Source organism: Sarcophilus harrisii, chromosome 1 (assembly GCF_902635505.1).
Source record: "Sarcophilus harrisii chromosome 1, mSarHar1.11, whole genome shotgun sequence".
In the NCBI taxonomy this organism is placed as follows: domain Eukaryota; kingdom Metazoa; phylum Chordata; class Mammalia; order Dasyuromorphia; family Dasyuridae; genus Sarcophilus; species Sarcophilus harrisii.
The window spans coordinates 402,673,707-402,691,592 of NC_045426.1; the positions used below are offsets into that span (position 1 = coordinate 402,673,707).

Here is a 17,886-nt window from a genome sequence, read left to right on the forward strand (position 1 = left end):
ATTTTTTTCACTTCCAAACTGGAATTGATTTCACAAGCCACATAACTTCATAAAAGAGCGATTCCACAGCTCAGAAAATTCTATTATTTATAGTTACCTTAGACGGAATAAGGCCTTGAAGCATATTGATACTCTGCATGATCACAAATGCCTCAAGCATCTCCATCTTGTATTCCAAGTTCTGGATACTGAAGCGATACAGGTCAGAGAAAGACTCAGTGTACAACTGACGAAGGATTGAAGCTTCTTGGGGAGAACGCTTCTTCAGAAAACCCTATTAGTTCACACAATAATCTATTGTCATATGTAATTATATGTAAGAGAGTAATAGCATATGATTATTATTTTTGAATATAATTTTTAAGCACCATTTAAGCTTGTATAATACATTTTCAGGGTCTGACATTCAGGGATCCAACTCATAACTTCTACATAAAGGGGGAAAATAAGACAAAGAATTCAGGAAAATGGTTTGGAACAAATTAAAGATAAATCAGGGAACTAAAAAAGATAACAATGAAACTTACAAGAATTAAATGTTTTTCTATATTTTTTAAAATTAAAGGATGGTATAGAAAGAATAGAAAGAATTACTTGTGGAAATAAGTAATTTAAAATCTTGTAAGGCAAAAAGTTTATTAAAAAATCTATCTTTTATAAAACGGGCTCCACTTCACAAACACAGAAAAATTCTCCTTAAGTCATAAAGTCATTTTATTCTTCACTTCGATGTGAATGACATGAAATCACATTGCATACTCTGAATCAGAAGAACAAGGACAAAGAGTGGTTTTGACAGGAGAAAAGAATGTAAAATTGTTCATGAATTCATGAATCTACTTTATTATGTACTACACCCCCCAAAGAGGGGAAAATGGCAACTTGAAGACCAAATTCATGTTTATTTTCTTTACCTGATTGGCTACTTGAAAATTAATAATTAAAGCTAACTTGTGTCTTTGACCTATCATCTAATCTCAGTCTCATAGTTGTCTTTGACTTCTCTCAGAATTAGTGAGCTGCTTATTTATACATGTCTTATTTATTTCTAATTACTGGCAAGAGTGAAAACTCAAATGTCAAGTTCTAGTGAATATATGGACCATATAGATTTGGATGTTTCTTTCAATGATGTTCATCTCACCTCATCATATCTGCCTGCTGTGCAAGACTCTAATCAATGTCTCATAATTTTGTCAATAAGTTTCACAAAAATGCTCAAGACTTCCTTCACTGTGTCCTGAATTCTGAAGTTATCAAAAAAATCACCAGATACCATCTCCCTGTTATCTCTCTCCTTTGCTCTGTGATCAGTCCATCTTCCTTTCCCTACATTTCGTATTCTGATACCCCTTATCATTGTCCTTTAAAATTCATAATTTATTATGTTTCAACCTACAAACTCACGATATCTCTCCATTTTCCTCTATGTGATATTCATTTACAGTTGTTCAATATGTAGGGGAGTGATCGCTTAAAGGAATAGTCCTTAATCATTCAATTTTGGGGTTCATAAGTCTGATTCTGACAAAAACAGTTGCAGTTGCCTACTTTAACAGTTTAAGTATATAATATATAGGTCTTCTCAAAAGTCTAAGAGAAAAACAGCTACTGAAATTGTCTGACCTATAGTTTTGAGACAGTTAAGGTCCATTTGAATATAACAAGATCTAGACTAAGGAGAAAATGAAGAACACTATATGCTTCGATGATTTGCATATGAAAAATTCAGAGAATCTTTAAATTAAGAACTTGGTAAATATTGACACTGGAAATATTCTGTAACTATGGGACAAATACAATTCACATGATCTTAAATAAAGGATGAGAATTTAGTTAACACCAACTAAAATGGAGTCATTTAAAGAGACAGGGAGACAGAGACAAAGGCACAAAGGAGAAAAGAGAGAGAAGAGAAAGATAAAAACAGAATAAGGCAGAGAAGAGAGGAGGAAAAGGGAGGAGAGGAGGAAAGGGAAGAGACAATATAATTTTATCTCTATTGTGATTTGCTGCTGAAAAGACAGAAGATTCTTTTTCCACATTGTCACCAGTTGCTTATAAGTAGAAAAGGAAAAGATGAATTCTACAAAAGAGCAAAATAGAAAGGGTTCTTTTCCAAATTTAAGGAAAACCACTTCCTTTTGCTAAGGAAATACTACTTTAGCTGAAAATATCAGCTCTTTTGGCTCAAGTAATATGTCCCTTAATATATTAGTCCAACATAAGTTGGATTACCTAAATTTAACAGTACAAGCATCTGTTCAAAAGTTACAATTCTAGAATTGTGAGTTACTCCAGGCAGGTGGAATTTCTTCCTACGTGTGTCTCCTGGGCTGGATTTTACAAATATGTTCTCATTTTCCCCTAGAGATAAGTATATTAATGGGAGAGAGTGACTCAGGCTTTATATATAGTCTTTGATATATTTTTTTTTTATTTCTGAAATTGGTCTAATCTAGTTGTTTTTTCCTGTCTTTGACCTCTATAGTTCCATTTCTACTTCTCTATTAAGTATGTTCAGTACGATGAAGGTAGAATTCAAATATGATGACCCAACTTCTCTTGAGCAGAACTTTCTCCCTTCTTTGCTTAAGCTTGAGGGAAACGATGGGTAAGAGATATTTCATATTTTGTCAGATTTACATTTTCCTGTTTTGTATTCTTTTATATGGCTTTATGGATAGGGAATGGGTAAAGAACAGATCAATTAGACAAGTAGGTAGGTAGGTAGGAAGGTAGATAGAAACATAGATACATAGATTAGATGACAATCATACATATAAAAGCAAAAATATTAATAATTTATTTTTAATCTTGGTATATTTTCCATTTTTCTACAGTTTGTTATACTGCTTCCATTTTTATCTTTAAATGTACTCGAAATTATTTTACATAGATTGTCTTCCATTATCCTTTTATTATATTTTTCCTTCATGAGAGGATACTATTTATAATCTATTTTCTCTCAAGAATTTCTGAGCAAGTTTATATCTTAAATCAGTGCTGTCTTTGACTACCACCTCTCTCTACTTGGCAAGTAAGTCAAATGTTTGCTGAAAAGGACACTTTTTAGATTATTTTGGTTTTCTTTTAATAGCAATTATTGATAATTTCATTTAAAGTTCTTAGGGAATTCAGAAAACTTCTCTACCTTTTCATCTGCTGTATCCCATGTTGATGCAACACTTGCAATTATTTTTATGATGGGCCTTTTTGCAAATATTTATGAATACTATAATACAATGCAAATAAATTTTCATTAGAAATTATATTCCTTATTGCCTTTGGGTATATTATAAAAATAACTGTCAACTTTCTTTGATCCTCCAACTTATACCTATGAGCAATTTTCTTTATAGTAACTGTAACCCAAGTATCGACTCCCTTTGATGGATCAAAGTCCTAAGCCTGCATGAGAAGAGGGGTGAAGTTTTGCTTTCTTAATGTCTGAAAGTCTTTTCAGTTCTCTTTAGTCTTGTCAGGTTCTGTATTTGTTTCAAGTGCTTCTGACTTCTGGTTTGGAGAGAGAAAATGAAAGTTATAAACCCCACTTTGGGTGACTGAAGGAAACACTCTGTAAAGAAACCAATATAAGAGGAGCTCATAATTTCCATTATGATCTACATTAAAGATTTCAGGGAAATTCCTCTTGAATGAGATCTAGAACTTACTCTTTTGGTTGATCTGAGTTACTGATACACAGTATAGTTATCCCTTCCACATCATAACTTTACCCATACCAGTTTCAATATATCACCAGTAAGCATAAGAAATTAAATGGGGATTTGGGGGGGGGAGATTTTTAGAAGCCATAGACAATATACAAAAGCCAGTAGACAAAATGGAACCTATTACCCAATTTATAGCAAAATACTGTACACATCTGATAAAAAAAAAGAAAAAAGTCAGACTACTTTTCTAGTATGAAAAGAGGACCAAATTCCAATAGATTTGATGGAGAGAGCCATATGCATACAGAGAAAGGACTATGGGGACTTAATGTGGATCACAACATAGTATTTTCACTCTTTTGTTGTTGTTTGGTTACTTGGTTTTTCTTTTTCATTTTTTCCCTTTTTGATCTGATTTTTCTTGTAAAGCATGATAAATAAGGAAATATGTTTGGAAGAATTGTGCTTTAACCTATCCTGGATTGCTTGTTGTTTAGGGGATCAGGGATGAGAAAAGGGAGAGAGAAAAATTTGGGACATGAGGTTTTGCAAGGGTGAATGTTGAAAACTATTTTGTCTGCATTTTGAAAAATAAAAATCTATTATTATTTTTTAAAAACAGAAAAAAAGAAGGGAGGGCCAAACAATTTTATGTGGATTTTCCAGGTGTGGGAGGGTGCAGTACCCCTAACCTTTTTAATACAGAAGGAAAAATTGCACATTCTCAAGGAATGTGTATTCACTGATTGACATTTCTATTACTCTACTACCATTACTGCATAAGTGGACAGGTATTTCATAGGACTGAGAGCCATTTTATATTTCCCTTGTTTCGTGGGTTGCCATGGTCACAGAATTCATCACTAAATGGATAACTTAGTGATTAATCTTTCTTTGCCTAGACAGAATGATCCTTCTTTTGCAAAATGAATACAATTTTAATTTTGTTGCTGTATCATGTGCTTAGACATAGATATAACATGATTTCCTGATATAAGAAGCTGAAATTCCATAATTAAACATGGTTGGTGATTTATAAGTGTTTTAAAATTTGGGATAGAGTCAATATTCCTTAAATGTTCTCCTGAAATAATCCTCCAATTATTTAAAAATAATAGATGATGAGTTTCCCTTAGATTTCCTTACATTCTTCCCAATATACAAGAGTGAACAATGAAATCTTTAGGAAAGAGTGGCTTGTTCAATTTTATGATCACTTGATTTTCATATTTTTAGTTCTAATTTCTCCTCACTCCAAACTACATTTTAACTTTTTAGACACAGAAACTTGTAAATCATTGTGAAATACCTTCAAAAGCTCTTTTTTCTCATACAGCAAAAAATAAGTAGAAAGAAGCAAAAGAAACTTTAAATTTCTTGAAATTACAGTCCTCCTATTTGTTACTAAATAGCTGACATTCAAGCCACACAAGCAATAACAAAATAATCTGTATAATGCATGATTGTATAGTAAGTACTCTAACTGATTCTCTCAGTAATTTTTTCAATAAAAGTCAAATTTTACTAAACATAAAAACTGTAATGAAAATAAATATATTGAAGTAATCTTCAATCAAATAGATATATATGTGAAGAATTATTGATACTTATAAATTTTGAATTGAAGATTAGAAAACCTTAAATGGCTCAAACGCATAAAATCCAAACAAAATATAATAAACAAACTTTAATCACACAGCAAAAGAACTCATTCACAGAATTTTTAAAAGGGAGAAAATATACAAGTTTCCCTCCTAAAATATTTAATAAATTGTAAATTTGGAGGGGTTTTTATCTTTTAATTCCAGAACCCTACCTGAATACTTTACACTTAGTGGAGACTTAAATAAGTTTTTGTGAATTGAATTGACCAGAGTAATATAGCAAAAATGTTTGTGTGTGGTTAACATATTCAAGCATATTCAAGATATTCAAGATATACAAGTGTATTCAAATCAAGAACTTTGACAAATCAAATAAATTTTGTTCAGTGAATCAAGAGAAAAATAAGAATCTACTCAAGTAGAATATTAGATTATTTTAATTTTAAATGTCATCTCATACCTCAAGAATAGGACTCCAATTGAGGATGGAAGAACTCATGAAAACCATACCATTCCTTGACACTGTAGCAGGAGAAGCATTGTCAATATTATGAGGCTCAAAAACTATTTTGCAGTTTGGAGCCATAGGGATACGATCTCCATTTGCAAGTGTTAAAGTTTTGTTATCATCCAAAACTGAATTCAAGTTCTCAATCCAGATTGCATCAACTGGGCCATCAAGAACTATCCAAATGTGTTCTCCTAGAATAACCATATGACCCAAAAAAGTTATAATATGTATAATACACATATATTATATATATACACACACATGCATATGTATATCTTTTCATCAGCTTGTAAAAGAAAGATCTTGTTCCTCTGTTTTATGAAATATAGTAGTAGGAGGCCTACTCTCCATAAACATGTATTGAAATCCTAAAAGAAAAACTGATATAAAATCACCACTGGGATTCCATAAAGAAATTCTATTATTTGTTTCAGTTCATAACTTGTTATTGATAGGAGATTTTGCTAAATTCAATAACTACTAGTATTCCATGAATAAGCATAATTTAACAATAAAGTTTGTAGTTATAATCTTCCCATTAAAAACTATGAAATAATTTCAGATATAACATACAATCTAAATAATGTGCTCTATTTTAAGCCATTGAACTAGCTATTCAACAGAAAAAACGTGACAGGCATCTTATACAACACATTTTCCTATCTTAGGAAATGTTGTGAAGATATTATGACTACAGGATAGTACCGCACAAAGATCCATTTCAATTCAATTCACCTGTCCTGTGGTTACTTAAAGTTGCAATTTAAATTATTTACTTGTCAAAGATTTCTGTTCTGGGACCCTAATATAACTGACAATCAGATACAACTGTATTAATTCATTCTTTCAAGCACTTTATAAGGATGCTTTGTAGAGGATGGGATCAGGCCTCATGTTTTTAAAACAACATATTTCAAAAATGTTGTATTTCCATTTTCCATTAAACAAAAATTAAAATCCAGTAAAAAAAAAAAAGACACAATAAAGGAAAATATTCAAAATTCCTCATAAATTTTTTCTCTTATAAAATACCCTATTTTCAGTAATCCTTTTTTAAGACATGACCCTTGCAAGTACTGAATAAAAATGAACTATATACTGATAAAATGGTTATATTTTAATGGCATTTTGTCAAACAAAAATTTTCCTTTTTAACTTCCTCTTCTTTCAAAGTCGTCTTTTATGAAAATTTTCTTTGATCCTACAAGTTGAAACTAATCTCTCCTCCAAAAATGTTATCATCACAAATTGGACCTCATTTTTTGCCCTTGTCATATTCTTCATTGTGGCAATTACTGGTAGAGTGTCTTAAGTCAGAAGTGTTCTGGAGCCAGCTTGTATATACTGATGAATTTTCAGTATGATCATTTATACCTTGGAAAGTAGCAACTGCTAAAAATTAAGGCTAGATTTTTTTTTCATTGATTGTCTAAAGAATGTGATGAAGGAAATGTCAATAACGCAAATTAAGTTTAAAAAACATTTCATACATACATTTTTTCAAAGACCTGGTTGTTAATTTACCAGCACATCCTAGTCTTTACCTTCACTATTCCCATCAGATTATGAGCTCAGGTAAGCACAGTGTTGTCAGTTTTAATATCTCCCTCAACATCTATAAACCAGCTACACATGCTTTACACAGCACAGGCACTTAGCAAATGCTTGCTAATTTAATTCAAAATTGCAAAGAAATCAATCAGGAAAATTAAGTGTTATATTCACAAATTGCATACCTGACAAGTAAGAAATTATTAAGTTTATAGAACCACAATTTCTTAATCTTTATTAAAATGCTTATGTTGAGAATACAAGTCCTTTGCTACTCCAAACTTGTTAACTCTTTAGAGCCAGAGACTGTTTCCTTTCTCTCATTACATCCTTAATCCCTAGCATCAGCCTTTTAATAAATCTATTGAATTGCTTTCAAGTAGATTTTTTATTAGAAGTATCTTTAAAAATTTTTAATTTTTTACTTTTTTTTCTTTACCTTTCTTTGCTCTCAAAGTTTTTCTCCAAAGAGTAGAGAAAATTCCATCTGTCCAGTCATTTGTGGCTACATCAAGGCGACCAAACATCTGGGGTGCTGTAATAGCTTTAGGATTCATCCTCATTTCACGGTGTGGCTTTCCACAATCTAGGGATAATAAATCCAAATAGTCAATATCTAAATCTTCAAACAAAATGTGCTATACTACAATTTATATGCAGCACTATTTATATACAAGATTATATTGTCATCAGTGTTAGTTGTGATTAAGCATCACAGTGAGAGTGAAAGAATAAAACCAAGAATTCTTTGAAAAGGTGTGTTTACAATGCACACAGGTATTTACTGCATATATTCATGTGTATGTATGTACATTGTGTTATATATACACATGTATACATATATATGATTAAAGCCATTAACACTTCCTAGACTATAGTAATTTTATTCTTCATTTTCTGAGAAGCAGAAAGTCTGTATCATAAAGGGTTAATAAATCTTGCTAAAATTTATAAAAATAGTAATGTAATCTGGGAGTTCTTTAAACTTCATAGTTCAAAAGTTTTTTGGTTTATGATGCACTTGATTAAATTTTGTGCCTGTAATACCACCTAGAGGATGCTTTATTCTCCATATTATCAACTTTGATTTTCTGGGATGGTTCTTACTCACCTTGGAAAAGACAAGCTAAACTAATGTCACATGCATGACAGGACTTTCCCTTATGACCAACCTTAGGAAATAAATTTAAATCATCATCATTCAACCTTTAAAATTACTCTTCAATTTGCTAGACTTTTCTGCATGAGCGTCTAAGAAAAAGTTGTGTTTAATCAGCAACAAAGAGATTAATAAGTTTTAAGAGTTAAAAATCATTAGAAGAAAGTTAGAGTATAATTTTATATATAAAAGGGCCATATATATGCAAACCTGCACATTAAGAAGGTGCTACATTAAAGCCCATGAAAATGTGTTCTACACTTTCTCTCTAAAAGCCTCATAAAAATATGCAGGTTAGTAATCAGTACTATTTTATTACCCTGAACTTCAATTTGATGGCCATATTTTATTCTTTGCAATGAGTGGAATCCACAAAACTTTGTCCAAAGTTTGATTATTTACTTTTTAAACTCTCTTTCCAGGAGAAGAGAAAAGCATTAAAAATGATCACATTATATGGTATGTTGGCAGTATGTCGTACTCCCCACTTTCATTTTGAAATTATCACACTAAATAACCAATAGGTAAGACCTGTGTCTTCAGTTCCTCCCACTCTTAGTTATACAATGGTTGGCAGCTATTTCCTTCTAGCTGCTTGGATGGAAGGGTGTCAGAATAATATGAAACTGACCCTTCCACATCTAGTTGTTATTAGTATTGGAATCTTTTCCAGTTTCTCACAGGATCCATGAGGAGCCTGATTATTATAGATGTAAGGTTATATTTATTCAATATTGTGACCCCTAAAGAGGAAGATGGATCTCTTTTAATTTTACATATTTCAGACTCACCTCTTCCAAAATGACCATCCTGTTTGATCTTCTGTTGTGAATATGTACTACATTATTTCCAAGGAAGTGAAACTGAGGCAACACATGAATATGTTCTCTGGCAGTCATTTAAAAAGTCATTACAAAAGGATTTGTGCTTCAGTTGCTAATTTGTTAGCCAAAAGAGTTCTGATTACTTCACCAGCAATAAATTGCTATTTTCTAGCATGCCAAATTTAAAAGTCTGGAAGAAAACTTATCTAATTTAGTTCTTGACTGATTTGGCTATTCTGCTTAAGTCATGATCTGTCTAGAACTACAAACCATATGAAAAAAATTTCAAACTGAAAAAAATATACCCTTTCATTCAGTACTTTTCTGGAGTTGTTGAATTTCTAATTGTTGAATAAAACATTGTGGTTAAGGGTTATTTTAAACTAAAGACATGGAATATTATTTTAAAATAGGACAGATCATGTCCTTATGCAGCAAACCTTTTGAGCTTATTATCCTCCTGACATCCATTTGCAAAGGCAAGCTGATTCTCTAAATGGTGACTAAAATACTTAGTATAAGGAGTTAGAAAGGAGTTACTTTCTAATAGTATCATTTATGGGCTCCCTTTAGATGTACTTCCATGATTACTTAGACAAACTTAGTTAGCTTTAAAAATGTAACAATGGAACAAAATAGTTGATATGAAACATTCTCCCATAAAGTCTTGGCCACACTCTCCTTCAAGTACATTCAGAGTCAGTGAAAAAGTGGGATCAACCTTTAAGAGCACTTATGACAAAGAGGTAATACAAAGCTCCTAGATTCTATAAGTTCTTTTGTCCAATCTCCATGACATTCTCTTATGGAATATATAGATAGCTCTTTGCTAAACTCTAAGATTAGATGCTCTTACAGAGTCCTGGGGCTACCTGTCCTTAGAGTATATAATTTGTCCTCAGCTCCCAGTGTTGAACCCCTTCTCTGACTCATACTTTTCTCTAGTATTTTGAGAAAACCAAGCACTGAAATTTCTCAGAAATTTACCCAGTTCAAAATCTAAGCAGAGAGTAAAAGAAAATTTAACTGTGGGTGAATTGGTTTATTCCTATTCATTATGTTTGCTCAGAGGCCTGGGGTAAGGTTGATTTTCCCTATTATCAAAACAGGTGATATGGAAATTGATGTCTCTTTAATCAAGATTTGAGGTACCCATCACATACAACCAAGCCTTCATTTTAACATAGTCCACATCCATCTTTGTCTTAACCAATACAAGTTGATTCCCATCCCACAGAAACACCTCTTCAAAGGGAATATAAACTTTGACCCCACCACCATTAGGGATTTTGGCTTAAGAGAGACAGTCAAATAACCATTCTTTTATTAATAATCTGCTGGTATTATAATGAAATTATTATATTACCCAGAAATATATATATATATATGTATGTATATATATAATTTGGCCTTTCAATTGAGCAGAATGAGAAAAAGCAAGAAACATTCAGTTTTACTTGAAACCTGGCTCAAAAGCTGCAGAATATATAACACAGTGATAGTTGGGAGAAGACCCTCTAGGAAGGTAGGATCCTGCAGATAACTGATTACTATCAAAAAAGAAAATCTGTCTGAAGAATGCAAGTCTCATGAGGAAACTGAGTACAAAAGCTGCTTATCTAATGCAGCTTTCTGTGATTTTTGTCCTGTTGTATCTGGCTCTCTTGAGGGACAAGAACTACCAAACAGGATACTTGGCTAGCTACCAAAATTGGTGTCAACAAGTTAAAACTTAGAAGAGATCAGCCAAAATTTATGCATCATGAGCTAGATTGGTCAGAATTGGGCAACAACACATTGAAGAAGGGAAATATTAAATCCAGGTCTAGAAGTCATATGTCAATACCAAGATGAATGAAAAACAGAATAAAAATAAGCATTACTTCCTTTGACAAACTGATTTGTTGATTACAGAAGAAGCAGTGTAACCTAATGCATAAAGAACTGGCTGGCTTTGGAAACAAGATCTGTATTCAAATAGACTGCTGACTCATATTGGAGATGTGACCCTGTGCAATCACTTAACCTTTCAGTCCTCTAGACATTTCTCTAAAACAATAAGATTCAGAGATGTCACGATACATTGGTAAAGGACATTCTTCAATAATACCTCCTTATGCCAATGAAATCACAGGTCTAGTTTCTATTCCCACCCTTATCCTGCTCAAGCCAATCTTTTGAGTTACTGCACAGGGCACTTTCCACACTTCTTTACTAATTTGAATTAATGTCATAATCAGCAGCAATTAATCTTCCCACTCCTATACTTCTCATATTATTTGTCCTAGATGTCTTCTATATTTATCAAATATAATTTTAAATTATATTTATCATTGTACATTTTGTATTCTCCTATTATATTGAGTTCTCTGAGATCAGAGAATGTGTCTTGATCTTTTATTTTAGTTTTTTTTACAAGTCTTAGAATATATTTATAAAAATAAAGTTAGAACCCAATCCTAGAATATAAAAGGGTCCCTGCCTTTTTTAACACTCATTATAAATGGCTCATACACATGAATATTGCTTCCACCAGAGCTTGCCCTTGCCATTTATCAGCTAACACAGCTTTAAAACGAGGACTTCATGGAAACCACCCAGCTACTAAACTCTTTACCTACTCTTTAGTCTATTCCTTTCTCCCCTTTAGATTCAAAGAATTTAAAAAATATATTGTATCTGAGAAATTGGATCTGAATGGAGTAGAGGGCTCACAATTAGAGTGAAGGACTACTATTTCAATTTGGGATAACTTACAACTCAAATGTTTTCATACCTGTCATTGATTTCATTAAAGTGTAGATGCAGGTTGTTTTCCCTGAACCACTAGGCCCCAAGGTCATCATTCCATGCCTCACCCGTTGTGTTTCAAACAGTTGGATAACTTTCAGCTTCCAAGGAGGATGATTAATTAAACCAGCTTCTTCAACCTGAACCCATAACCAAACAACAAAGTTAATCCAATTTAATGTAAGATCCAATTTGTAAAATCAGATTTAATATACACTCACAAATGTGGCAAATGCCTAAGTTCAATGATTTACTGATGCTACAAATAGCCAAAGAGAAATATAATATTGGTTGCCTAATATCTTTGGTTGAGTCCCTATCAAGAGAATAATTTAAGAATAAAGTTTGAAACAATAAAAATGATTTTAAATTCTCTACTGATTTGACTACTACTTATTTTACTTCCTCACTCTCAATCATCCTCACCCATTTATGAAAGTGATTTTCATACTCTGCAAATATGGCCATGTCAACCCTCCTGAATAAACCACGGTGACTTCCTATTTCCTCTAGGATTAAATATCAAATCTACTACTTGGCATTTGAAGCACTTTACAATCTGGCCTCAACCTAATATTCCAGTTTTATTGCACATTACTCACTTTAACAGTCTAACATAGTCTAGTCAAATTGTCCTTAGTGTTTCTCATTCATAGCATCATCTCCATGCATTTGTACTCTCTGGCCCCCATGTTTGGAATATACTCTCTCCTCACTTCTACTTTGAATCTTGAGCTTTCCTCAAGTCTCAGCTCAATGTCTACCTTTTTCATAAAGTCTTTATTCTTCCCAAGAGATGCTTGTATCTTCTATTAATTTTAGATGAAGCTTTCATACAATTATATGCAACACATGTGGCATGTTACCTTCCTATATACATATCACTGATGGAATATAAGACCTTCAAAAGTTCCTGTCACAAAACAGTCACGTAAATATTGTTGATGTTTTGATTGATCAATACATTAAAAATACTCCAAGGGAAAAAATGAGGAAGGGGGGAATGCAAAGGAAAGTGTTTTAGCTGTTACAGACCTAAGACTATATTATAAAGAGGCACTCATCAAAACTATTTGATACTGGCTAAGAAACAGAGCAGTGGATCACTGGAATAGATTAGCTTCACAAGATATAATAGACAATGACTATAATAATCCAGTGTTTGATCAACCCAAGTTTCTGGAATAAGAACCTACTAGTTGACAAAAAATTTCTGGGAAAACTAGAATATAGTATGACAGAAACTCAGTATTGGCCAACATCCTAACATATATACCAAGATAAGATTGAAATGGGTTCATGTTTTAAGCATAAAGGATGATACTAAAAGTAAACTAAGAAACAAGGGATAGTTTATCTCTAAGATCTGTGGAAAAGAAAGGAATTTGTAGCCAAAGAAGAACTTAAGAACATTATGAAATGCAAAATGAATAATTTTTATTACATTAAATTAAAAAGGATTTGAACAAACAAAACCAATATAACAAAGATTAAAAGGGAAGCAGTATCTATGTTGGGGGGATTTATAGCCAATGTTTCTGCTAGAAGTATCATTTCTAAAATATATAATTGATTCAAATTTATAAGAATATAAGCCATTCCCCAACTGATAAATGGTCAAAGGATATGAACAATTTTTATATGAAGAAATTAAAGCCATCTACAATAATTTGAAAAGATACTCCAAATCACTATTGACCAAAGAAATTCAAATTAAGAAAACTCTGAGGTACCACTTCATACCTCTCAGATTGGCTAGGATGACAGGAAAAGATAAAGATAAATGTTGGAAGGGATGTGGGAAAACTGGACACTAAAACTTTGTTAGCTGAGTTGTGAAATGATCCAAGCAATCTAGAGAGCAATTTGGAACTATGCTGAAAAGGCTATAAAACTGTGCATACATTTGACCCAGGTGGGTCACTACTAGGTCTATACCTCAAAGAGATAAAAAAGAGAGAAAAGGAATCACATGTGCAAATATGTTTGTAGTAACCTTTTTTGTAAGGGCAAGGATGCCCATCAGTTGGGAAATGGCTGAATATGTTTTGGTATATGAATGTAATGATATTATTGTTCTATAAGAAATGGTGAGTAGGCCAATTTCAGGAAATCCTGGAAAAACTTACAGGAATTGGTGCTGAGAAAAGTGAGCAGAACCAAGAGGACATTGTTTATAGTAACAACAAGATTATATGATGATCAATTGTGATACACTTGGCTCTTCTCAACATTGTGGTGATTCAAGGCAATTCCAGTAGACTTGGAATAGAAAATACCAATCACATCCAGAGAGAGAACTATGGAGATTGAATGTAAATCATATGATAGTATTTTCACCCTTTTGTTGTTGTTTAGTTGAGTTTTTTCATGTTTTTCCCCATTTTGGTCTGATTTTTCTTATACATTGCAAACAAGGAAATATGTTTTGAAGAACTGCACGTGTTTAACCTATATCAAATTGCTTGCTGTCTTGGGAAGGAGGAAAGGGAGAAAGTAAGGGAGAAAACTTTGGAATACAAGGTTTTGCAAAGGTTAATACTGAAAATTATAAAGGGCTATTTTTTAAAAAGAAATTTAAAAAAGAAAAACTAAAAAATTAATTTGACCCTGTCAACTCACTACTAAGACTACTCTCCAAGTTTATTATCAACAAGAGAAAAGAACAACAAACACACTATTTAGATTTATGTAAATACAATTAAGGACAAAACCTTGATAAATATTCAGAAAGGGGATGTGGAAGTAAACTATCTTATTAAAATTGATTTACACAATTTTAAAACCTATAAATAACAAAAGTTTATTTTCATACATAATCATTTATAATCTTTTTTCCCACTTTTAAAAATAAAAGAAAGGATAAAATGTCAGAATCAAGATTCAAGATGTAAGGTAGGAGTGAGAAAAAAGCCAAGGTGAGTACAAAATACTCTCAGTACCATTGGGCTGTTCGACCCAATTTGGTCTTTCCAAACCAGGAAACTTTGTTTTTTTTTTTCTTTCAAGGATAGCAATGAACTGACCATCACGACAAGGTGAGCCTGGGAAGGAAATGTGGGCTTATTATTTACCCCCTCAGGAAAAAAAAAAGGATAAGGAAAATTCCTAATGGAAAGAATACTGATATCATAGCTACTTAATTTCATTTACAAAATGAATAGCTTATATTTATATGGTGATTTTGTGTGCTATATTTATATTTCTACATTTGGTGCTCATCTCTGTGGTAAAGAGGCATTGTAATAAAGTGACTTGAGAGGGGCCCACAAGTCAGGAAGACCTGAGTTCAAGGCCTATCTCTGACACAAATTGGCTTCATGAAATGGAAACAATTTAGTTAATATTATCAGTGCTCTAGTCCAATGGTGCCAAACTCAAATAGAGACAGATCCTTGCAATCTGAATATTGACCCAGAAAACTAACATTATCTGTACCATATTATATATTTATTTTGTTAAACATTTCCCAATTGCATTTCAACAAGATTCTGACACTAAGGATTTTCCCATGACACCACTGTTCTAAACAACTATCTAAGACTTTTAATTGCACAGAAAGTATTAATCTGTTATGCTAGAAGTAGTTTCTTCATCGGAGAGTTCACTATACATACATTCATGCATAGATGTTTGATGCTTTGTATGTACAACCATGTGTTATACATATGTGTATGTGTAGAGAGAGGCAGACAAAGAGAAATAGACACAGAGACACAGAGAGATACAGAGAGAGTTTTTAGTTCTTTTTATGAGGTGTGAACAGAAGGCATTGTTATCATCATTTTATAGATAATGACCCAGAGAAATTGAGTATGACCCTTAAATCATATAGTTTTTTTTAAGTGATAGAACCAAGATTAGAACTTAGGTCCTCTGGTTTCTTAAGTTGTTTCATTTTATTATAAAGCTTTTGGTTATGTTAATTAAAAAAAAATTAAAAGCATAACCAAATGCATTGATGCAATCTCTCTTGAGGTCCATAAGGGCCTCATTGTATCTCCATTTAATTCAGAAACAACAACATAAAACAAACATCTTACACAGACACACACACACACACTCACACATTCACACAAAATTGTTACCTTTCTGTCAATTGCAGCTTCCAGTTCAGGATAACCTGCCTTATCAAGTTGTATGTTTGGGAAAAGATCTTCAATCAGACTTAGAAATAAAGGTTCATCCTCATCAATCTACATGAAAAGAAAAGAAAAGATTAGGGAAAGGAAATGAAAAGAAAAACAAATCATTTTACCAGTAAAATAAAGATTTTTCCCTAATTTCTAAAAAGACCAATACAGTTCTACATATGACAATCGTTAATAAATATATGTACCATCTTATTTTGAACCTATATGCTTTCATCATTACCAAAAATCAAAGAAAAATGCCATATGTAACGATTTTTAATATGACACAAAGCCTTGCTTGCATTACTCTGTTTCTACATGTTCCAATTAAAGATTTTAAAAACTACATCAATAGCTATAATAGATAAGAACTCATTAGCAAATTGAGGAAGTAAGACTTCTGTTCATAGTTTTCTGGTGAAAAATGAACATCTGTTAAGACCCCAGAAAAAAGAAACATAGATTTAATACTAGAAAGAACATTAGCGGTCATCAAGTATAATCTTCTCACTTTATTTATATCTAGAGGAAATGAAAACAAGGCAGGTTAAGCAACATTCCCCAAGCCACACAATTAATAAGCATGAAGTGACATTTGAACTCAGGTTTCCTGATGCTTAATTCAGAATGCTATAAAATGTAACATTTTGCCTTTAGATTCTTCCAATTGTGTCTGTCTATGTAGAGAATTGCTGGCTGATCATCATTCTCTGCCTTGAAATTTTAAAAATCTAAGTTTCTTCAATTTTTGTATAATTTAAATAATTTGTTATTTTATTGGCAACAAAAGGGAGAAAAGTTGTAATTCAAATGAATAAAAATAATTAGTTAATAATTGAAATATAAACAGAACCTTGTCTGATAAAATTTCTTCATTCAGCTTTCCTGCTATAGCTATTTTGCCCATGTTCAGTCATTTACTATGAAAATCACAATAAATACAGATTATGCTGGCTACAGTATAGAATCATTTTTATTTTCCTTAGTATTTTTGTAGTAATTAACTTTTTTCTAATTAGTATTTCTAATAAACATCTCTAACAGCTATTCATGCTTGATCAATTGAACTGGTGCTTAAGTGTTACATGCCCATCTATAAAGCTTACCAGTTTAGAAAGATTCATATCTCTTAGCACACGCATGACAATGGTTGATTCTGTGTCAGTGGGGTTAGCTCTTTTTGCTGCTCCTAAAGTCCTGAGTACTGATAAAATATTACGTAGTCCAAAATCATAATGTACCTAAAAATAAAATGTTTTAAAAATATTTTTTATTATTTCAATAATAGCTTTTGGGAAAAATATGTATATATCTAGAAGGACTACCAAACAGTGCAATGGTGATTAAATGATGATTATTCATTGATAAACATATATAAACAATAGGTGCTAAACACAGGCTTCCTTCAGAATACATTGAAAAGCAAATAGAAAACATATAATGACAAAAACCTATTCATTTTATGAAATGTATTCCATGAGTACAAGAATTCACAAGAAAATATGTTAGTAATACTACAATAATAGAGGGAATTATTTAGTTTATGCAGAGAACCTCACTTTAAATTTGAAGAAAGAGAAGGATATTGTTTTACTATTAAAGAAGAAGCTATTCTATATATAGATGACAGCAATATAAGA

The 17,886-nt window shown here is 32.0% G+C and overlaps 1 protein-coding gene across 1 annotated transcript in view; it reads right to left on the reverse strand.

The window, feature by feature from the left end:
* The window catches only part of DNAH5 (dynein axonemal heavy chain 5), a gene marked incomplete at its 5' end in the record, with an annotated part of 276,873 nt that overhangs the window by 135,589 nt on the left and 123,398 nt on the right, over positions 1-17,886 (reverse strand). Inside the window, 6 exons of the mRNA XM_031946282.1 lie at positions 98-274; positions 5,739-5,980; positions 7,780-7,926; positions 12,100-12,253; positions 16,202-16,309; positions 17,353-17,487. Coding sequence (XP_031802142.1) covers positions 98-274; positions 5,739-5,980; positions 7,780-7,926; positions 12,100-12,253; positions 16,202-16,309; positions 17,353-17,487 — 963 coding nt within the window. The remainder of the gene's footprint in view (positions 1-97; positions 275-5,738; positions 5,981-7,779; positions 7,927-12,099; positions 12,254-16,201; positions 16,310-17,352; positions 17,488-17,886) is intronic.